Source organism: Oreochromis niloticus, linkage group LG10 (genome assembly GCF_001858045.2).
Source record: "Oreochromis niloticus isolate F11D_XX linkage group LG10, O_niloticus_UMD_NMBU, whole genome shotgun sequence".
NCBI classification, from domain to species: domain Eukaryota; kingdom Metazoa; phylum Chordata; class Actinopteri; order Cichliformes; family Cichlidae; genus Oreochromis; species Oreochromis niloticus.
In genome coordinates this window covers 6,423,801-6,447,751 of record NC_031975.2, presented here as the reverse complement: position 1 = coordinate 6,447,751, position 23,951 = coordinate 6,423,801, and the positions used below count along the sequence as shown (strand labels likewise).

General features: G+C 37.9%; 1 protein-coding gene across 3 annotated transcripts; it reads left to right on the top strand.

Moving 5' to 3' along the window:
* The first annotated feature begins 252 nt into the window (after window positions 1–252).
* LOC100700865 (flotillin-2a) lies at window positions 253–22,527 on the top strand. 3 transcript variants are annotated; one of them, XM_005460854.4, is made up of 11 exons: window positions 253–466; window positions 3,921–4,002; window positions 6,835–6,925; window positions 14,961–15,084; window positions 15,290–15,408; window positions 15,541–15,654; window positions 15,786–15,905; window positions 15,992–16,206; window positions 16,971–17,154; window positions 17,761–17,910; window positions 19,321–22,527. In XM_005460854.4, exons 1-11 carry the CDS (start codon window positions 418–420, stop codon window positions 19,369–19,371), a joined length of 1,299 nt encoding a protein of 432 aa, XP_005460911.1. In that variant the 5' UTR covers window positions 253–417; the 3' UTR covers window positions 19,372–22,527. The 3 variants fall into 3 exon arrangements, with proteins under 3 accessions (XP_005460911.1, XP_003456181.1, XP_005460912.1); XM_003456133.5 differs by lacking the exon at window positions 6,835–6,925 and adding an exon at window positions 7,428–7,518 and having other exon boundaries at window positions 254–466; XM_005460855.3 differs by lacking the exons at window positions 253–466; window positions 3,921–4,002 and adding an exon at window positions 7,428–7,518.
* The last annotated feature ends 1,424 nt before the right edge of the window (window positions 22,528–23,951 follow it).

Below are 23,951 nucleotides of genomic sequence, written 5' to 3'. Positions count from 1 at the left end.
CCACGCCTATAGTGTTATGATATCGCAATCCGGAGAGGAGGGGCCCTAAAGAAGGTAGGGAGAGCTGTGGTCACGTGAGTCAAGTGGCAGCAAAACAAGCACATAAGTAGAGAAAAGTAATGTTCAAAATAAAACCAAACGGCCAATTTAAACCGGTATTCACCACACAGGTTTGCGAACATGACTTTATTTTGGAAATTCATCAGCGGAAGTAGTGTGTCTCATTACGTTTAGCATGACGCAACTACAAAGTAAAAATCTCCATTTTGAAAAAAAGAAAAAAGGAATCGTCGGTAGGGGCGTGAGAGAAAAATTTTATAGATAGTGGGAAAAAAGGAGCAAACGGTGTTTCAAAAAAACTAAGTGAGTTTTGTATGCGTCGAAAACGTGTGGATACACGTTTTTTCTGCTGCTGAAATGGGAAACTGTCATACCGTTGGACCAAACGAGGCCCTTGTGGTTTCAGGTAACGTAAACGCTTCGTGGTCGATGTGTGTTTAGCTGCTTGGCGCTTCAGGGTCGCTGAAGTAGAAGAAACGAAAAAAGGTTTAATATAGCCATTATACGAAAAGCAACTAATAGCTTTTATTGTGTGCATTATAAAATAGAAAATAACGTGACCTGTAATATCGCGGTAAAATCACCATTTGAAGCGCCAAAGCGGGCGACAGCCCCGCGATCCGTGCCTCGAGAGGAAATCAGACGCATCTCCATGTTTTCTTTTCCCACATGTTGACGGGAGTACATGTATCTGGACAGTTAAGTCGAATTGTGGTAATAAGTGGACGAGCCAGCGTGTGTGTCTTTCTGTATTTTCCCCCAGATAATTTATATTCTAAGTCCGCCGATTTCCTCTGTTAATACTCTATTATTGCAGTATTTCACCCGATTGCAGTGACGCTTGTTCAAGTACGATTACTAGTTTGTCAAGCTGCCTTTAGATGGTTTTGGTTTCCGCTCTGTTTATATTTCGGTTTCTACATGTGTGCTCACGAGTCTGGCTTTATATGATCATTTTAGTAAGAGTCAAACAAGCGTAATGTAACAGTTTAAGTGTAGGAACAGGACCACACGAAGCTGGACTTGTATGTTTATTTGCACTGGTGGCTCACTGGTACTCTTGGCCTACAGGACTACAGCAGGATTAATTGAATTATGAGGGATGGGCTTGTGCACGCTCCTGGATTTGCAGACTGCGTCTGTCACCACTTGTGTTATGTGTGCCCATAACACAGGGCACACAGAATATAGTCCTTAAAATTTTAAAAGCTACTGGCCGTGTAGAAAACAAAACAAAACAAATTATTAAAACCAGATAATAATAATTTCATGCATTCGCTATTGATTGTTTGAGAATCCTACTGTAGGTCAAACTACGGTTTGGGAACGTGTTGCAGGAAAGATGTCCAGCACGCCTCTATAACTGAATCGTTAAGTGCCGTTTCCTGTCTCGATTCTCTTGTGATGAACAAATAACAACTTTGGGATTTTCCATTGTGCAAAAACCAGCATGTAATTCATCACTTCGAGGAATGTTGATTAAGAGCAAAGTTGAGTGGGTGTGAGTTGCACATCCTGATCTTATGACCCGATTAGTCTCGGATGTTGAAAAGAAATAGCTTTGTTGTTTACATGTTTAGGTGCCAAAACACAACGTACTTTTCATGGACTCAATTGTATATTAATGCCACCATCTCTCCATAGTGTGAGTCAGGATATGCATTACTTTTTGTCAAGAAAACTGAAGCTGGTAAAGGATTATTTTGGGTTTTCGTAAAGTGTCATTTATTGACGTGGTTTATTGACCTGTAGAATGAATGCATTAAGAGGATAGTTGTCGCTTCAGAATTCCTCCATGAAATCAGTATGTTGATAATCATGTGAGGTTTTTTTTTTTCAATTTAGTTTTTATTTTTATTCCATTTTGACTTTTTAAAATCAGTTTAGTTTCAGTTTGTTACCAGATTGGATTTTTTTTTTGTTTCAGTTCAGTTTTTATTGTGTGAAAATGTTTAGTTTAGTTTAGTTTAGTTAGTTTCAGTGTTAGTTTTAGTCTATTTAGTTATTATTGTATAAAGAGCATATGTCAGAGGCAAGATTTAGGAAAATCAGTACAGGTATTACAATAAATACACTATTTTTTGAAAGCCGTTGACTTGCAGTCTTTTAGACATCCAGAATCTCAATAAACATAGCCAACAATGACTCGTGTAATAAAATTAATAATAAAAGATAATAGTAATAAAATATGTAAAAACATTTTACTTAACTAACAATTACTAAAACTAAGACTATTTCTCTCTATTTTTTCATTTTAGTTAGATTTAAAAGTTTACAAAATTGTTTCAGTTAGTTTTATTTTATTTTTTAAAATGTCTAATTTTTACTTTTTAAGTCAACTAAAATGTTTTTCACATCTAGTTCTAATTTTACTTTAGTTTTAAACTATAAAAATCTTGACCTCTTGTTCAAATTTAATTTAATTTTAAAGTTTTGAGGTAAAAAAACGGTAATATTCAGGTAACCTGATGTCCTGCATTGCAGACAAACTTAGTTATGGTATCACAGTATTCGCAGTTTTACCAAGGATAGTGTGTACTTTTTCTGGTTTATGTACACAAGTGCTGCTGTTTCCTGTGGGATGTTAGTCAGTCAGGCAGCAAAGTGCACTGTTGTTGGAAGCTTAAAGGCCTGCTGTGTCATAAAGGAAGAGGTCTGCTACAGACTTATAATTTCAGATGTTGAATGGTTTACTAAAAGTATTTGAGTTAGGGAAGTATGTGTTAATAAGGATAGTCCACTCCTGGCTCTCCTCCCCTTTCTGTCTGTTATCATGTGACAGCTGAGAATGTCACACTAATCACTCATGATTACACCATGAGGCTGAGGCTAGTGAAAGGGGCTGCCTAACCTAACTCAGTCTCATTTGGAAACTCTTGTCAGTGTCATTTTTAGAGCTTGGGAGGGTAATGGCTTATAAAATATTGAAAATAGTTTAAGAGTGTATTGAAAGAAGTATCGTTCCAAGTTTTATTGGTTCTGCAAACTTACTGATGAGGTGGCTCAACAGGTTATATTTAATCAAATGAACAACTGCTTTCAGAGAAATCACATGCTTCACCACATGTGCATCTGTCCCTTCATATTTTAGTCTCTGTTGTTTGGATCAATATTGAGATCTTACATTTTCAACATGATTGCTGGATACATTTATATCTTCAAAACAAAAAAATGTATTTTTATGTAAATGTATTTCCTTGCTCTTAATAAAATATAAACTAACATTCAAGTGAACTAAACAGCAGCCTGGCAGAATTTGGACTTTTCTGGTGAGGCAAAATGAGAGAGAGCTTGTGCTGAAAGGCAAAACAAGAGAATTATTGCAAAACAGAAGGCATCACAATAATGATGATTATTATTGCACAATTAAAACTGGATGATAAGTTTTAATTGTCCTTGGAATCCACAGTTGTAATAATAACAAACCCACAAAATCAGAAAGAATGGTTGCGTGAGGCTGATGTATTTAAATGAGAGCTTGAGTGTTTCACCCTTTACCTGCTTTGTTTTGGAGAACTTTTCTCATGTAGCTGCTGTGGGTGATGTGGTTGGAAGATTGAGAGAAGGGTTTTTGGTTTTCTGTCTTAAAGCTACACATGATTCTGTTTAGAAACTGAGTGCAGAACAGAAAACTGGGTCACTAATTGATCTTTTTCAAAAGAGTGATACTCATTTGGGTTTGCAGTAAATTTGCTTCTAGAGTTAGAAGTGTGCATTAGTATGAATTCAGGTGGTTTGTGCATAAAGTTTAAAAGAACCCAGACTGGATGTCATATTGAAAAAGTCGCGTACAACAGCATGTGACCTTTTGCTACATTGATTGCAGCCATGTGATGTGTTTTATATGTGTTGCTCCAAAGGTGGCTGCTGTGGCTCAGATCAGAAGACTTATGTCGTGGGAGGCTGGGCTTGGGGCTGGTGGCTCGTGTCTGACATCCAGAGGTAAGATCCGTCTGCTCTAGCTTTAACCCAAACAAATGTGCTCACAAACTCAATCAGGAAGCTTTTAAGATGAGGGTATCTGCAGGTCCCCACGAAAGGTTCTATAATATCTTTATGTCCTTATGGTCATGACTCAAGGTTTTTTAAAAGAACAAACACAAAATAAAGATCTATGAACCATATGAAGAGCCATAATCAAGCAAGTTATGAGGTCATTTATAAATATTGATGAATGGTAACAGTTGTATAGAATTTTTTTACAGGGTTTTGCTGTTCAGGGATCTTTTATGTTAATAAATTCAAGAGTTTGTTTTTCCCACCTTACACTGTGAGTGAGTGTCAATCAGATAATTTTAACAAAGACATGGAGATGTAGTATACGTCTCCTGTTTATCTCATGAGATTGTGTTTGCCTAGACCCCTTTTATTAGGACACATGCCCCTGTAAGATCTCAGCTTTGCCTTTTGAGTAACAAGGGCTTGTGTTTGGATTTTCCTTATTTGTAGTTGACTTAAGTCATTACTTTTGTTGTTCAGTTGTTGTTATCATTAAGAGGAGAAGAGTGCAAATGTGCAATAGTTTATCAATTCAGTCTAGTTTCCTAATAGGTACGTGCAGGCTGTGATTTTAGCCCTAAAACATACTGAGAATGTAGATATTTTATTAATATTCCTACATTTTTACCTTTTAGCCATAAATTCCTCAGTAATTGTTAATGATGCAGCAGTATTGCAGTGACAGTAGGCCAATAGTGAGCTAAGTAAAGTTAAGAAGTAAAGATCATACAGATTTGTATGTTTTCTTTGGGCTTGCTCTAAACAACTGTGTTGTCGACTTTGTGTTAAAACAGAAGCACTAAAAGAGATTTTGTGCGTCCTCATTCGAGTAAGGATTTGGATCAGTTTGTAAGAATGATTGTTAACGGGTAATCATGTGACAATCTCAGATGAGCTCTTGTGCAGTAATTCAAAAGTAATGTAATATGATGTAATGTAGTAATGTAATGAATTGCCTTTATCGGAAATAAGTAATGTAATGCATTAATTATCAAAGATGAATAATATATATTGACATAAAATTATATGAAGCTATAAAAAAGTTAATAAAAAAACCTCAGTTTAATTTTTTGCAAGTCATTTTGTAACTTTATTTTATACCCTGTGTGTGTGTGTGTGTGTGTGTGTGTATATATACACACCTAAACATATTCCCATACATATATACACACACACAAAACAGAAGACATTATTCAGAGTTTAGTGATGAATAAATAAGCTATTTGTGGCTAATAGAAACACACAGCTTTAATATTAGAAACTAGTGTTTGACAGATTTGTGAGAATTGCAGCTGAGTACAGTCTGCCTTTTTCCAGCCCCAATGAAGAAGCATTAGTGGAAAGACAAACAGATGTTTCATAATGGTGAGCTGAGGGAGAAGTACTAACAATATTTGCAAAACTACTGTAAACTGAAAATGAGCTAAACTCCTGTTCTGAAATAAAAGCCATCAAAGGAAATATAAACCTGCGAGAAGCTACTCGCTAATGGTTTCATAATGAGCTACACCAAATTAAATTTGTGCCTCTTTGTTTCTCTGCCAGAAACCGAAAACAAGCTCTTTAGATAGCTCTTGTCCATGTATTCCATATCAAGAAATAAAAAATGCTCCTTTTGTTTTTGTTCAGACATCATATGCTGTATAGCATAATCCTGTAAAAAAGCAGCATTGATACATCAAGTCCTGATATTAACTATTTTTTGTTTGCCTGCCTCTTTTATTTCAACTCTTTTATTTTGCTAACTTGCTTTGCTTTGTGTCATATTGATCTTGCCTCAATCCCTGTCTCAATCCTTGTGTGCCTCCTTCAGATTACCCATTTCGCTATAAGTGCTGCTCATTGGCTGTAGGTGCTAGGAAACATAATGGCAGACCTTAAAAACAAAATGCAAAAGTTGAAACATGTCTGGATTTATCTCCATTTAGAGTTAAGCTGTCTCAGGAATCCCTTCTTATATTTTTTGTATTAATTTTGATCAGCATTTCACATGCTTCCTCAGATATTGAGAGCAGCAGAGAGGATCTTGTGCCACTCAGCGTAGTAGTCATCATGTCTGCTAAAAGCCCTGTGTGCATAAGCCAGTAGCTGGACAGCATTATTATGGTGGTGGTGGTGGTGGTGGTGCTGGTGGTGGTGGAGGACTTCCTGCTTGTGATGCAGTAATCTTGTTAATGTTGAGTTGAGGCTCCTCACTCATTGATCCAGTTCTCTTGGAAAGAAAGGGAGGTGGAGCTGTTCAGCAGAGAGTCTCTGGTTCCCAGTGTTGCTGCAGTCATCCTCCCATGTCTTTGACTGAAGCTGACCCAAACAACTAGGTATGAAAGTAGCGTTTATCATAATACAAGGGTGGTAAGCCTCTTTTATCTGCTCTGAAACATAGTCGTATGTAAACAGTTCAGTGTTGAAGCACGGGATATGATTGTTTGTAATGGATATTCCTGTGTATTTGTGATGCAGATGTAATCTTAAAGGATCAAGGATCCTGTTAACACTGGCTTGATTCCATTAGTGATGTTGTGTGTTATCACACTTCATTTAAATTGTTTATAACAGCGACTATGACAAAAATGATGGTTTTAAAAGCAGTATCACCAGCAGCACATCATATGTAAAACAGGCTTAAATCAGCAAAGCAGAAGGGCAAGTTTTGTGTTTTGCCCCTTCTCTCTTTTCTCTGCCTCTTGACCTTGATTACTGATATTCCTAACAGCTGTTGTCCAACTTACTGTTTTGCCTTTGCTATCCCCGCTGCCTGCCTGCCTGCCTACGTAGAATGTCTCTGGAGGTTATGACCATCCTCTGTCGCTGTGAGAATATCGAAACCTCGGAGGGTGTACCCCTGGATGTGACAGGGGTGGCTCAGGTAATGCATTTCAGAAGGCTGGAAAAAAAAAAGAAAAAAGCAGTGGCTGGTGTTTGAGGCCGAAGGAAGACAAAAAGTGATGGTTCAGCTAATCGGCTAACATTGTCTGTGTGTTTTCATCCTCTTTTCTTCTTTCTTCTGCAGTCAGAGGAGACAATCAGCTGTTAATAACTTTGCTATAATGCTGTGCTCTGAGTCACCTTCAGCAACGGGGCCTCTAAATGAATGCTATAGAAATTAAAAAGACGATATCAGAAGTCCAGAGACCAATCACAACTAATATAATAAGGCTAATTTTTAAATTGAATGCAACTCCTTAATGCAAAATTGATTGGATTGTGGATGGCATCTCATTTTGCTCCGTTGTTAGTGATCTGGAGTCCTTGGGTGACTGGTTTCACTTTGTCTTGTTTTTCTTTTCTTGTGTTCTGTCCCTTCCCCTCTTTTGCTTTTCCTGAGAACATGTCAATTTTTATTTTATATTTTTCCACATTCTTCACAGGATAACGCTTGAGATTATGACCCTGCAGCCCAAGTGTGAGGATGTAGAGACAGCGGAGGGTGTAGCTATTACTGTCACTGGGGTGGCTCAGGTAAATCACCACACATTTTTGGGACTCCCAGTTCAGATTTCACTAACCCCTCCAACCCTTTCTCTGGCATCAGCCTCTAATCACAGCTGAGGTGGTATTTCATACAGCGGTCTCAAGTGCATATGTGTAACATAATCTGACCAAGCTGGAGTCGGATTGACAATAGCACTGTGTCAAATGCTTCCTTATTTATTTTTGTAAAACCATAGGCAATATTATACAACTTCAGCTGGTATTCTGTGTCTGAGTCTTCAAACTTGATTTTCTGATTTGTAGTTTGTCACCCAACTGCTCCCTGCAGCAGTACACCCCCACCAATTTATTATGCTGATGACACAGTGTTATTTTCAGTCTTTCAGTGAATTAGCATGGCACACTAAAATGGGTCTGTGAAAAGCCTAATTGGTGTTTTGGGGTTAATCTCAGTATATTATGTTATGTTTTTTTATGCTGTTTATTTCTGCTTTTTTTTTTAATGATTTAGTTCTGGGTCTGTCAGAACACTACCAAAACATCTGAGAAGCAGTGTATCATATGTTGGATCCATATTATTACACTAGGTGTAATTGGAATTTGCAGGGCAGTTTTTAAATAGTTATCTTCTTGCGCACCTCCAGACTTCTTCCAGTGCAGCTGCTATTCTCAGAGGCTCTGTGGGAATTGTGCTCTTATCTTTTTCATTCGTGCCTCTGTAAAAACTCTGTTGCAGACTCTACATTTCATATTGATCTCTGTTAGTAATCTCACTGAGTTGCCACATCAGAAGTTGCAGTTGACAATATGAAGCTCTGAGTGAGGATGTGCAGCATAGAGCACATTTTTCACATTAGAAAAATGACACGGCACACCACCAAACAAACGGTCACAAAAAGCATATTGATCATTTTCCCCCGCACACCAGGTATAGCAGAATTGGCTCGGTTTGTCCCCACTATAACTTTTTTCTTTCTTCTGACCACTACTCATGCTATGGCCTTCATCTGGGTCGAAATTTTCTCCAGGACCCAGATTGATTACTTTTTCTTTTCAAATATTTATCTATTGCTATTATGTGCTGCGTTGTCTCACTCGCAGCATGACTACGTCATTTGTTCTTCGTCTTCTTCTGTTTTACTGGCAGTTGGCAACTCATTTAATTGGAGCAAGAAGAAGCCAGTTGCTTAGAGTACCAATCAGGAGAAACCAGATAATTTTCCATGACACCTTGATCATTTCTCACGGCACACCTACGTGCTGCGGCACAGTGGTTGGGAAACACTGGGATAGAGGGGAGTAAATGTTGTGGATCATAATGCAAGCTCTTACTACCAGCCCAGATTTAGGCCTTACTGCCAGGCGTGAACATTATAGATTCTTTCATAGAAAAGTCCTCTTTAGTCTGTGGATCGTAGGACAAGTTCCACCTTTCAGTGGTCTGAGATGACAGTCATGTCAGTTTTACAGAAGTTGATGTTTTCTGTCTTATTAAACTACTTGAAGTCCTCATGAAACTGCAGACACACCTGAAGTTTCTTTGTTTGTTTGTTTGATTTTTTTTTTTCAGTTGTTTTGATGATGTAAATAATATTTGGAAAGTGGTCAGAACAGGACCCCCAGGTACTGAGCTAACAATAGCAGCTGCAGTGTTCCAAAGGTGCCCAAGGAGACATGCTTCAAGGGTAAATTGTCCAGATTTATATCATCTCTATTTATTTATTCATACTTAGACCCCTGTGTTAAAACCACGGAGTCAACTTTTATTATAAGACACTTGCCTTGCTCTATAGCAAAGAAAAAACGTGAGCACTTTCCTGTTACACCATCCAAATGAACCAACAGAGATACCACATCAGATTTTGTTCATACCGTTTCAAATTATTAATGTACCAGGTTGAAATTGTCCCAATAAGACTTGAAAAGGTGACAGCCCTTTCTGAAATGTTAAAATTAGATTTTGAGACATGTTAAAGAGAAAGGCCACCATAAATCACATCTTTTTGTACATCTTCTCCACTCACAATAAAGATATGGACACTAACTAATAACAATGTTTTGCTTAATATAGAGTATGAAGGAGAAAAGTATTATTAAACATTTTTTAAAAAAAATCTTTAAGCAGTAATAGTTCTTCATCAATCATAAAAATGCTATATGCTTACACCATAGGTGCCCTCCTAAAAATCGTACTGCACATCAGGATAACAGTGACTTCAGCCATACCAAGGCTACAAGACTGATAGTTCAGCATTGCCTCTACACGTGCCTAATGTTGATTGGCACTGTTTGTTGTGAAAATAGAAGCAAACTGTCTTATCCTCTGCAATTGTCTCTTTGTTACTAGAAGATGAAAGGGAGGAGTAGCGGGGCTACAGGCTGACTTTTTAACAAATAGCTCCTTTATGCCCTACTGACAGTTTTAGGTCTGCCATCGCAAACTTTAGCAGCACCATTTAAATCAACATTTCACATTATTTTTGCTGTCTTAAATGTATTACTTAAAGCTACTTTCAGCTGCTCATTTATTCACAAGTGCATGCCACGTAGCTTCACATATTTGATTTGACAGATTATTTGATTTGTTAACCCCAAAGGGATTTGTGTTTCCTTGAGATTGAACCAGGGTTCTTTCACTTAGTAAGGGAATGTGTAATCTACACTGTGCTCTACTCTGTATCACTAACCGTATTAGTAAGTTTGCAGAAATAACAACGAGTCATTTCATTTTACAGTCACAGGTCATTAAGTGAAATACTACTTAGGAGAAAAAAATAGCTTGTTAATTGATGCTGCATACAGACATAAAAAAACATTCCATTATCTGAAGTTCTTTCTCGTATTAAGTTTGGTTTTCCTCTTTTTCAGACCAATTAGCTGACTCCTGGCCTGTTGCAGGCAGTTATCAGTTGTAGAAGGATTATGCCTGAAAACCTGAAGGTTTTACTTGCAGAGCAGCATGTACAGGATTTTTCTTTCCCCAGTTTATGATGGCAAAAACTTCTTGTTGATTCTTCACTCTAATCACTCTCTGCTTATTCATACCAATTCTAACTGCACCCTGGTGTGTCAGCTTATGATCATTTAAAAATAGTAGAGAATAGTTGCATTGGCGAAACTAAATACATTTTTAATGCAACTAATTATTTCATGTAACACAAAGCAAACCTCATAACCTCACTTAAAGCAGTGCATGAAGTAAAGTAAGCACAATATTGCGCAGCTGCTTTCATTCTGTCAGTCATATTAATGCCACAGATGCTAAAGTACAAATCAAAACCCATGTAGCCAGGTAGCGATCCCTGGCCTTGGACTCCAGAATGTCTTATTTTGCCTTCTAGATACTTTTTTAGCACAAATGTTGACGGAGTTCTAATTTGTAATAGAAAGTAATTTTTTTGTGGATTTTCTGTTTAAGAAAATGTACATATCATCACAGTGTTTTGTGCATTTTCATATCTTGCTCCTAATTACTAACTTTTTTTTTTTTTTTGCCCGCATGCCAGTAGTTCTTTTGTTTGAATGATGATGCCTCATTATCAGTTCTCTGTTTTGACCACCATTTTGCCACAGTATGTTCCTCTTCTCTGTGTTTTTCTACATGTGTGCTGACAATGAGGCCACTGTCTGGAGTTGAAAACCCCCCACTCTCACACAGTTTACTTCAAGCAGACTCATAATGGTGTCCATTTGATTGGTCCAATCTAAGCCAAAGCCACTGTGAAATTTGTGTCCCATGGCAACAACAATTGTATGTCTTTCCTAATTCAAAGAGACAAATTAATTAGACTTGGAGGGAGACATCTATTTAAAGGAAATGAGCAGAATTTCAATCTAGCATGTGCATTTCATTTCTCTATTGAATTCTTCAATCATATTTTGCCTTGTTACTTTAGGTAGGACTGTTTTTGAATCCTTCGATAACTTAATAGTCAATTTGTACTTAAAACAAATCAGTGGAAGGACCTAACAAGTTTTTAAAAACAAAACTGTCCACTGAGATTTTTTTCTGTACTGTCTGTGCATTTAGAGGAGGCAGGAGGAAGGGTGGTGTTAGAAGTTGGAGTGGGGCTAGGTAGCAGATTAAGAGCTCAGGGCAACAAATTAAAATTGTTCAAGTCTTTATTCCAATGTCAGCCGTTGCACAGCGCCCCCTGCTGTCTGTTAGAGCTTTCCTTGGCTGTCTTGTGGCCTTTTCTGTTTTCTGGAAGTAACAAGTCTTTCCTGACTTTGTGTTGCCCTTATTTCTGTTATGAGTGCATGTTGTAAAACATACCCATATGCAGACCTCTCGCCTAAGGACCCAGCTCACTCTTTTGTTTTTTTCTTACAGCTCCAATGGACAACAATTTTACCCCAAACCTTTTTAACCCCTTTTTTGATTACATGACTGTCTGTTTGTAAATGATCTCTCTTTCTATCACTGACTGTTTTTATCTTTTAAACCTCAGGTCAGTGACATTAATTTTTCTTTGTTTATTTCTTGTCGTTGTTGTTTTTTTTAAATGTTACATGTCCATCTGATTTTTTTTTCCCCCCGTTTATTTCTATATATTTGAATTAACCTGTGCAACATTGATGTGAAAAATTAAGTCCTTGCATTTAAGAAGAGCAAAAAATCTAAAAGCAGAATACTGACTTTGTCTGACATTAGACAGAGATGCTGTAAAAAATGATTTACTCCCTTCCCAATTTCTTAGATTTTTGCATCTTTATCATGCTGACATGTTTCAGATCATCAAACAAATTTTAATATTAGGCAAATATAACTCGAGAATGAGACAACATAGGATTTTCAAATTGATACCAAAGGTGCATCTACTAAAAATCAGAGGTCAAGTTTTCTCAAAATCTTGTGAACATAATAAATCGAGAATGATGTCACCTGTGATTTTCAAAATGATGAGAAAGGTCAGTGTAGTAGGAGGCTGACAGGTAGCACTGGCAGCCAGTGGCATTTTTAAATGATTTCATTTATTAAAGGAAAAAAGTTATCGAAACAACCTGGCCCCAGGGCTCGCAAAATTTCTAAATCCCTGGTAGCCCTTCGGGCAGGGACTCTTCAGTTTTTGGTAGCCCAAAATAAATTTAAGTTATCCGAATAAAAAAGAGAGCAATTTTTTGATTGATGTTTTGTTTCCTGTTTTGTTTCCATTACAATATTATACATTAAAGTATAATATTGTAACGAAAAAAACATTAATCAAAAAATTGTTGAAACACAAATTACAACATTGTACAAAAATTACAATCATCAACTCAAATACTTGGTTCTAATTGAACAGAAATTTCTATGACCTTGTAAGAACTGTGTAGAACATGAATCAGTCTGTGTCAGGTCCTGAATTTGAAATTTCCACTGAAGTCACGGGTAAGAGATAAGTGGAACCAAGATCTAGGCCATTTTTTTTTAAGTTTGCAAAGACTGCTAAATTTTGCCAATGGTAGTTCACTCTTTCCAACATAGTACGCTGTTCTAAACAGATTTTTCAGGTTTATTTTTAGTATGTTCTTTGCAATTGGTGTTTGTTCTGGGAAAGATATTGCAGACTGAGCAATAATGCATTTCTTGCATTTCTCATGGGTTCTAATGGGGGTCTTTCTTAAAATTACTGGTCCCAGTAACAAAGGCGCTTATCGACTCAGAAATCGAGGGAAAACCAACAACACACCCGGCAGAACATTATGTTATTTACAGGGGTGCACATAAGTGGTCCGTAGGTGCGCATTCGCTGTCAAAATAAAAGACGCGCACCAGATAAGAAGTTGCAAAGCGCGTTTGCGTACATATAAAAGGCACTGTTTTTGTCCGCTAGAGTGGGATTTTCACGGCACATTCTGCATTTGTTTGAAGCCAGCTCACCTCCTGCAACCACTTTTCCAAGAATATGCGCGTCTTTTGCGGTTCGGACTCCTTCTGACATTTCTTTGGAGGTGGAGGAACACCAAAGTAATTGCTTAAAGGAGCTTGCTTCTTCGACATCTGTAAGAGTTTTAAACAAATGTCTGTCCTCCTCCAGAAAATCTGGAGGCGCGCGTTGCAACTTCTTATCTGGTACGCGTCTTTTATTTTGACAGCGAATGCGCACCTGCAGACCACCCCTGGTTATTTAGCTTATCATATTCCAGCCACAGAAATTCTTTTGTCCATGAAACCATAAAGCTGCACTTTCTTTTTGCCTCATAGTCTGATTTGTCATAACTTTTCCATTTTGTGGTCGGCTTTTCTTTGGCTGTCCCTTCTTCACCCTGACCTGTCTTATTTGGCTCAGCAGAACTAAAATATATATCCTGCTGCTTTTACACACGCACTCACATAACGGTCAGCGATTCTCTGCGCAATCAACCTCTCACATGTTTAAGCTTGCTGTGGGAAATTTCACTTGTCAGGTCTGAATAGTAAGCTAATGAGTGATAAGACGATGTCAGAGGAATTGGTGCGCAATTAATCATCACTCACCAATCAGTACTCCCGCTCTCTATACACAGTTCGCGCGATCGCAAAGTGAAAGCAAAAAACAAGCGCAAATTCAAACGCGATTTCAATATGTCACATATTGACAGTGACTCACCGATGCCAATGACATAATTACTCAGCTACATTTCTGAAAGAATGCAAAAGCATTGACATATATTTTTCCTTCCTATGATAGCCCGATGGGCAGGGCTGAGATAGATTTTGGTAGCCCGACTGGAAAATTCGCTAGCCCTGGGACGTCGGGCTAGCGATTTTGCGAGCCCTGGGCCCTATGTGAAAAATGTATCTCAGGGTAGGGCAGGGTATCTTTGTCTAATATTGAAATTGGTTTGATCTGAAACATGTAAAAAAAAGGAAAAAAAAGAAAAAGAATTAAATAAATACTTTTTCACGGCATTGTATTTACTCTATAAATAAATATATAAATTACAAGAAATTTGTTTAAATGAAATGTGAGTCGTGTGGATCGGCTTTATCCAAAGGCAAACTAAGAAAGTATTGTTGAACATTTGTTTGGCCATGTCAGTGATGGCTGAAAGTTTTTGCTTCCTCTTTTAGGTGGGCTGACAGCATACAAGATATTCTTCAATGCTGATTACTATGTCCATAGTTCTTTTCATGTGTCAAAAGCATAATAACATACATATATCCAACACATACTGGCATAATAACAATAATAATAATAATAATAATGATAATGATGATGGTGGTGGTGGTGGTGGTGATGATGATGATGATAATAATAATAATTTGTTATTATTGATATTATTGTGAATTTTAGGCTTTGTAATTTCAGCTCTTTGCATTACTGATGCAATGAAGGTGAACAGAAAAACAGACATTCTAAGTAAAAGGATTTTAAAAAATCTTTGTATAATATTAAAAGCTAGTATGTGTTGTCCTTCTGTGTGCCACACCTGTGTGTTGTGCCTGTGTTTGTGTATTCACAAACACAGGCACAATGAATGATCTCTGTCCATGTTGGCATTAGGTGAAGGTGATGACTGAAAAAGAACTGCTCGGTTATGCCTGCGAACAATTCCTGGGAAAGTCAGTCATGGAGATCAAGAGTGTTATCCTGCAGACCCTAGAGGGTCACCTGCGTGCTATCCTTGGTGGGTAGCTTCTCCAAACCATATGGTGACTCTGTGGTGTTTTATTGTTTTTTGGTATCTGCTCCATATGACTATGACAGTGATTGGAGGATTTTTTTTTCCCCTCTTGACATATTGGCCATATTTGTCAGTGTGTTTGGTTTTATTCAAACGTATTACAGGACCATGATTTTTGAGGCACTAAACACACTGACCGATCTTCCAGGCACGCTAACTGTTGAGCAGATTTACCAAGACAGAGACAAATTTGCCTCCTTGGTACGAGAGGTGGCAGCACCTGATGTTGGCCGCATGGGTATCGAGATTCTCAGCTTCACCATCAAGGTAGAAGAAAGAGAACGTCAAGTTCATGTTATTCTGACTCTATTTTTTGAATATTTGTTTGTTTGTTTTTTAATTTCATTTGGTTAACTGCCTAGAGTTGTGTACATCAGTGTTAACCTTTCTTCCTGACAGGATGTATATGATAAAGTGGACTATCTGAGCTCGCTGGGTAAAACTCAGACAGCTGCAGTACAGAGGGATGCAGACATCGGAGTAGCAGAGGCAGAGAGAGATGCTGGCATTAGGGTAAGAAAAGCTTTAAGATGAAGTTAAAACTTCTATCGTCTATTGCTAATGGCTATTATTACATTAAGAAACCAACATACAGCACCTGATCCATCTCCCTGTCATTAGTTGTTGCACTCTGTCTTTTACAGGAAGCTGAATGTAAGAAAGAAATGATGGATGTCAAGTTCATCGCAGACACCAAAATGGCTGACTCCAAAAGAGAGCTGGAGATGCAGAAAGCTTCTTTCAACCAGGAAGTGAACACAAAGGTATGAAGTTGTGTTTGTTGGGATGAATGTGTCAGCAACAATTATGAAAGTTAAACCTTTAAAAAAAAAACTTTGTGCTTCTGTAGAAAGCTGAGGCTCAACTGGCATATGAGCTGCAGGCAGCTAAAGAGCAACAGAAGATCCGTCTGGAGGAGATAGAAATTGAGGTGGTGCAGAGGAAGAAACAGATCAGAATTGAGGAAAAGGAGATTGAACGCACTGAAAAGGAGCTCATTGCTACTGTGAAGAGACCTGCCGAGGCAGAAGCCTACAAGATGCAGCAGCTGGCTGAAGGCCAGAAGTGAGTACTTTGCTCTTATCAATCAAAAGAAATCACTTTTATTAAGAGGGGGAAAATGTTAAAGGGCCATTTCATTTATTTCTTAACTGAGACTGTCATAGCGGTTTGCTATATTTAAAGGCATTTGTTTAACCACATTATGGATATAATGTTCAGTCTCTTTAGGCATAATTGAATAACGCACCACTGTGTAAATAACGCTTTGTAGATGGAGGAAGTGTGCAAAATATGTAATACATATACATATATGTAAAACATAATATGGGCTACTCTTGCTTGTGCTGTTATTGGTCCGTCAGCTGGTCGTGCAAAAGACAAACCTACAAGAACTGAACTGAACCCGAGTGTTAAAAACAGTGAAGTCTCCACTGCAGCCGCTGTCTCTGCTTTTCATGCTGTATTTTTAATCTTTGAACATTTTTTTCCACACTTCTCCCATTCCTATTGAAATCCGCTGTTGCTCCCTTCCCTAAAGCAGAGCAGCTGATTAGTTGGACACTGGGCCCCAATCTTTATCAATATCTGAAATCATTGTGTTTTTCTAATGCTAAAAAGATGCTACGTATAGCTCAGCACCCAAGAAACGTCATAGTAATATTTGTTATACTGATATTTATTATTCATTCTCACATATACCACGTGTAATGTGTAATGCCTGTTTATGTCTGCATGTCAATGGTCGTGTATCTATTAGTAATGAGATATTGGTTATGTAAACCAATAAAGAATTCTTTTGCTGTCCTTCTAACACTGATGTCTGTCAGGATGAAGAAGGTGCTGACAGCACAGGCAGAGGCTGAGAAGATCCGCTGTATTGGTGAGGCAGAGGCTGCCTCCATTGAAGCTGTGGGGAAAGCAGAAGCTGAGAAGATGAGGCTGAAGGCCGAAGCCTACCAGCAGTACGGCGATGCTGCCAAGACTGCCTTAGTCCTGGAGGCTCTACCCAAGGTTTGTGATACAGATTTATAAAACAGTGCTATTTGTGAAGTTTTGTTTAGTGTTTTTTGTTTGTTTGTTTTTTTTACAGTGTCTACACCATAAGAGCTTTGAGTACCAAAGTGATTTTATGAACATTTTCAGACTGTTTAGCAGATTGGACTGGCAGGTTCTATGGTCTCTGTGATCAAGTTTATGACTTTTTCAGAGTGGACTGCTTGGATAGCAGGACAGCCTCTAATATTTTTGTTTCATCACAATTCAGTTATGAGGAAGAAATTGTAGACATATGGTTTCTGGGGTTTTTTTTCTTTGTGATATAAACCATTAACAAGCAGCTCAACTTCAGGATTAGTTTTAGAACCATTACACAATTATAACTAACATTTCTGTCTTACAAATGCTAGAGAAGCATTAATTGTCTCACATGTACTGTCTTTCCCTGATAACTTTGAACACAGACTTTGTTTAACATTTAGCATTTTTACTGAACAGAGCTGCAAAGGATTTGATCTGTTTTTATCACATGATTGAGTACTGTCTTGGAAAAAAATAAATAAAAAAATCAGTCCTCAGTTATCGAAGGTCTCAAACTGGTATTCACACTGTTTTTTCCAGATTGCTGGTAAAGTGGCTGCACCTCTGTCCAAGACCAATGAGATTGTCATCCTGAGTGGAGAAGGCAGCCGTGTAACTGGTGAAGTGAACCGTCTATTAGCTGAACTCCCGGTCTCAGTCAATGCCCTCACTGGGGTGGATCTCACCAAGGTAAGAAGGCACTGTACGGTTCAGAGCTCTCTGCTGAATCTGAAACATAGTACAGAGCTTTTGTCTCCCCCTTCTGTCAATGAAAGTAATTACACAAACACACTTACCATATGTTTATGATGCGTGTAGCCAATAAGGAAAAGTTAAACCACTAAGTAATCTGCGTTTGTAAGTGTTATACGTTTTTCCGTCATACTTTGAGATGCTGTAGCCCATTGTCTATCTCCATTGCAATCACTAATTGCCTTTTCAGGCAAACATATTTATAAATTATGACACTGGCTTGTTGGGTCCATAAGCCTGCAGTTAGATCCCGAGAGACTTAATCATCTTATGTGGGTTTGTTTTGAAAGGGCTTTAGTGCAGCAAAAAGTCACTTCTTTTTCTTTTTTTTTACTGCTATATGTCATCTTTATGGTTAGTTGTATATTTGGTTAATGTTTGCTTATAAATAAAGTCTCTGAATACTTTTGGTTAGACATCAATATTTTTTCTCCCCATCTGCAAGCTGCAGTTTCCATGCTGTCAGCTCATTATTCACTTCTTAAGAGACTTCCCAAAAATGTAGCACAGGAATGCTGTGCTGTTTAGGAACCGTCTGGAAAATCAAATGGAGAATTTCAACACCCACATATGAACAAACTCTGACAGTTATTACTAAACACTGAAACTCTTGTTGTTTAAATAAGGAGCACTTTGCTAACACAGCCAGAGTTGTATTTTTAGCTTGTTCAGCGGCTCTCGAAGTAAGAGAAATCAAGGCAGCTTTAAGAAGCAACAGATGCACTGTACTGTGTACTGTAGTTATTAAGACTTTACATCTTTTTTTAAAATTACTTTTGTTTATTCATGTTACAGACACAATGAATATATTTATAATGAATTTCTGGAGCGGGACCACAGATGCCCCTTCCAGTTCTCTGTCTATATATGAACCCCTGCACTGCAAGCTGTTTGCACTCGTTTTCATGCCCCTCCCTCCCTTTTCCAATTCATTCTCATTAGTACATGAGGATCTGCCAGGAGCCGCCACCAGTCCCCACTGAGGCCTTCCCCAAACCGCAGCCTCAGTTCATGCTCACTCCATCTGCTAGTATCTACTAGAAATACTGTCAAACCTAATTGAAGATGTGGTCTCAGCTAGTTAATTCTTTGTGACTACATTTTTTGTAATTACAGAAAAATATTTTTAGACATACTCAAATTAAGTGTTCATATTTGATGTGTGAATCTGTACTGATGAGTTAAATGTCAGCGACTTCCTCAGAAATACTTTTTCTAATTAAGACCTCATCATGTCCAAGGGAACAGTTGCTATGGCAGATTAATATAATGTACAGCTGTGCTGTGTGAGCATGAAGGATGTCTATTAAACACTGTTCTAATGTGCTAATCATTCTGATCACACAGATACCTCTGCTCCAGAAGATGACCACCCCACAGAGCCAAGCAGCCTTCTGATGAAGCAGGCCTGGGACTCGTTATTCTCAATCATTTGCTGTGTATCTGCCTCAAGCATGAAAACTTTGTTTAGCCCTTGACCCCTTATGCAACTGCCTTTGACCAGAAACACTTGACACCAAATCAGAGGGTTTTTTTTATATTTTTAAGAGGTTTTTAATTTTCTAAAGGAGAAAATAATGGGGCCTTACCTCTGAAAGATCAGACTGTATGTATTTTCTGTTGTTTTGAGTTCTTGTTTTAAACACGTTCACCCTTAATATTCTGCACTAGTTAGCCAGGATTATATGCTGCAGTTCTTCGCAGTCCTACTAAGTCCTTTATAGATTAAAAAAGTCCAGACGCAAAGTAGGCAAGAGAAATTCAGACACAGAGAACTAATCAGAATACTGTACTCCTCTCCAGAGCTGTCTAAGTATATGCCTGGAATTCAAGCATATGTTCCTGTCTGATGTTTTGACATTCATTGACGATTTGAAATGGAGCAATAGGTGCAGCTCCTGCCTCTTAATTCCACAGTCATTCAATGCCCAGTTAGTGAAGTAGTTTGCAGTAGACTGAACAGAGTGTGTAATTCCCTCTTTGCTTTTAAACAGACTTCTTAAAGATTAGCGTTTAGATTTTCAAACTATTGTTGTACTCACCGTGATTATATAGATACAATGTCACGTTACCTGTTACCAGTCACTTGTATGATAAGGCTTACCTCGCAGAATGTTATGTTGTCTGTCTTCTTGCTCCGATGTGCAGTGCCTGTTCACCACTCAAGTGCCCAAACCAGACAACAGCGGTTTGGCTTTAGTTGGATTTCTGTCTGACTGTATCACTGTTATAGATGGATGTTGTTTGTTCTATGCGTATACCGACAGTAGTGCTCCCGCTTCTCTTTTGTCAGGTGTTTGGACATGTCAGCATAAAACAAAGCCATATTTGGAAATGATTAGCCCAAACAGTGACCCTGCATGCCCACCAAGGCTACTGAACAGTTCTGTATTACCTCAAATGGCATGTGGTGGACATTCAGGATCTGAGCTTTTTTTGTGTGTGTGTGTGTGTGTAATTTCTTTTGTCCTGTTCCCCCGCCTCAGATAAACTGTTAGTCTTGCTAACATATTTCCCAGATGTCACTTGTTGTGACTGTGTTATTTGTAATTTAAGGAGAAACTCCACAGTGATGAAGGAAAAGCGCCATCGCTCTGGCCTCTGTGGGTTAAGTTCCCAGTGCAACCACACCCAGTCTGTGATAACAAAGCAGGAATTTAATGTTACAGTCAGTTACAAGTCGGGAAACAAGCAGGTGATTTGATTGTAAACACTGTACGCAGTGTTTGTGCTCAGGTTTGTTCTCAGTTCGATGAAAGCAAAGTGAAGTTCATGTTGGGTCTGAGCAGCTGGATCTGTAGCTGTTTCTGCTGCTGCATGTCAAAGTAAAACATGAATTGTTTTCATGTCAGATTTCTACTGTAGTCTGTTACTGTGATAGAAAATTAAACATTTCTTTAAACATGTTCCGGTCTTGGCAAGTTCTGCGCGACCTTGAGATGATAAACAATTAAGAGTTTCACAGGTTTAATCATTGCTTGTAGATTTGGTTACCTTGTTGTAAGGTTATATAAATTAATTCACCTTTATACAAAAGTCAGTGTTCAAAGTAATTGTTCAGTATCAAAGTTTTGACATGTACTTGCAAATTTCAACCTCTAGATGGCAGAATCTTAGCAGGGTTTGGGTCTCAAATGACTCTTGTTGCTACATGTCCTAAATCTAAATGATGTATTTTTGTACCATCCTTCTCTGTTTTCCCAAACCAGCTTATTGTGCACAACTGGCCTGCTCACCTCTGAATTAATTTTTGTGCCTCTCATAAATAATATTGTGAACATTCATTAACCACTTTTCCAGATCTGTAACCATAATAGGTTTTGGGGTTGTTTTGTTTTGTTTTGTTTTGTTTTTTGTTTTGTTTTTTAAATTGCCAGTGATCATTTATCGTACTGTTTCTCTTCTCTGTGAAATAAACACCGTCCATGTGGCTCTTTTGGTCTGTGGCAAATTTCATCTTGTTTCTGTTTTTTCCCACATTAATGTTACAGTTCCACCTATTGTTAAAGTGTTGTATTTGTGCCTGAAACAGTTATTTTGAACCTTTTGATGTTTAATGTTCCTACTGTGAGAAACAGCTGTTAACCGCTATAGGTCATTCAGACCTGTCAAAGATCAGCTTATAATGGATTCACTGTCCAGGGTTGGAGCTGGAGTGCAGATTTCACTGCAGCGTGGATGAGTGAGAGTCATTATTTTAATTCAGCTGGACAGCAGATGACTGGCAGTTTTCTTCTTCACTCAGGCACGACACTGCCTCTTACTGCTGGTCATACGGCTAAACATGGTTGATCATGAAAATTGCCCAAATTTCACCAAAAGTACTCACCTAAAAGTAGAATGTCTTTTATTTTATGTCTGCTTCAGTCAGCAGGTAATGGAGGTGTTACATGCAAGTTGCTGTTGAAAGTCATATGTCTGCAGAAGACATTGTATCTGAACAAAATGGTTAACAACTTCTTATTCTTTGCATTGCTCCTTTTGTTTAGACAGAATTCTGTACACAGTGCCTTTGTTGAATAATGTTGGTCTACTTAAATGTGCAGATAGTTGAATATCATTCATACACTTGGAAATACTGACAGGATGATTTGTTATACTTTTGTTTTAGATTATATTATTATACCTGTACTTTAACATCTGTCCTACTAATGTATATTGGAACACACACACAAGTATGTATGTATGTATGTATTTAGATGATAAATGAAGCATTCTAGCTTTCTTCCTTTGTAACCTGGACCTCTTGAAGGTCATTATTTTGGCCATTGTATCTGTGCCAAAGGATATGATACCTACATTTGCTTTGTCCTAACAATGTAGTGACAACCTCTGAGTAGCATTTGAGAGGAGAATGACCAAACATTATGCCTTAACTCCTGTCTTCATGTGAAGCATGTCCATCTGTCAGAGATAATATGTAACTTCTATAAAAATGATATTGTGAATATACTTCTCATGGTACATTGGTCTTGGATCCAGCATGGCATTTTAAGCATGTGTCCATGTTATTCTGCGTTGTGTTCCACCCTCTAAATAAATGTTTTACCACTTCCTGTTGACCTCACTGTCTCAGTTAAATTAGGAGGGTTTCATCTCACACTCAGTGCCATATGCTGTATTAGTGACGCCTGGAAAGAAAGAAAAAAGAAAAGTTATGGAAATAAAGGATTTAGCATATTATTTAGGTGAAAATTCATTAAAAGTGCAACACAATTACTAATATTGTTAACTTACAAGGTGTGAGTGAGTATTGAGATTACACAGAAATTTAACCCTCTCAAGGCAGGCGTTGCAGATTTGCAACAGTTAACACACTAACAACCTGATTACCCCACATACATATTTTATGAGTGTTTTTTTTTTTTTTTTTTGGATAATTTTCCCCAAATATCAGATTTTTCCTGTAACTAAAACTTAATTTGAGCCTGAGAGGGTTAAGCTTCTATGCAGACTGTAAAATGTAACTAAAGTTACATCGATGCAGATTTTAACAGTATTGTGCCCAAACGTTTGTTTGTGAGGGACAGCCAATTAATGTCCACTGAGTTATTTTATGCATTTGTTTTAAGAGACACTGCTTTTGTTATTTGTCCTAAAAAAAAAACAAACAAAAAAAACAGGCTGTGACAACAAAATATTTTTGGTGTTGGGACCTTATAATGCTGCCTGGCATTTTCCTTGACCTGTGTCAGTGTATGTTGGTGGTAGTGGTGGGGCAGGTTACAAGTCTCTTCACAATTTTACATAATTTTCCAGGTCTAATCACATGATACATATAATTGTTGTGCAAATGGTCCTTACAGGATACATGTTCCTCATGTTTCTCAGTGGTCAGGCCCTTTTATACAGTAGGCTACTTGAACAAGCAAATCCTCTTTAAAATAGATGGTTACCGATAGAAGTGCACTGCTTTCCAGCCACTTACTCAACAAGCTTATCATTAACTGTTATAACTGTTTGTAGGTATTTTGTAACCCGCTGACGTTAGTTTACAGACTTTGTTCACCACTCAGAATTCCTTCAGCTGCAAAACATTAGAATTCTAATCTATGTTATTTTTCTTCATTAGATCTATCCATAATCCGTTTTAACCCACTTCAAACTTTACCTCAACTTTTGTAGAGTCAGTCTCACGTCATCTTAAAAAACTCTTTGATATAATGAAGAGTTCATAATTAAATCAACTGACTGCAAGCATCAGACAGTCTGCTTTTGGACTACAGTTGCTGGGGCTGCCAGTCCGGGGCAAATGTGCAGTAGTTTTAAATCTAGACCATTTGTAGAGGATTTTCCCCACAGGGGGATCATTCATTTTAAATATATCATTTTATATAATTACCATTTGCCAGACTCATATGCAACCACATCCTTTTCTCAGAAGGCCTTCAAAGACTTAAGATATTGGCACAATGACGCTACACATACCTCCGTGTCTATCTCTAACTTCTACCTGTCAGCTCAGAATTAGAGAATCA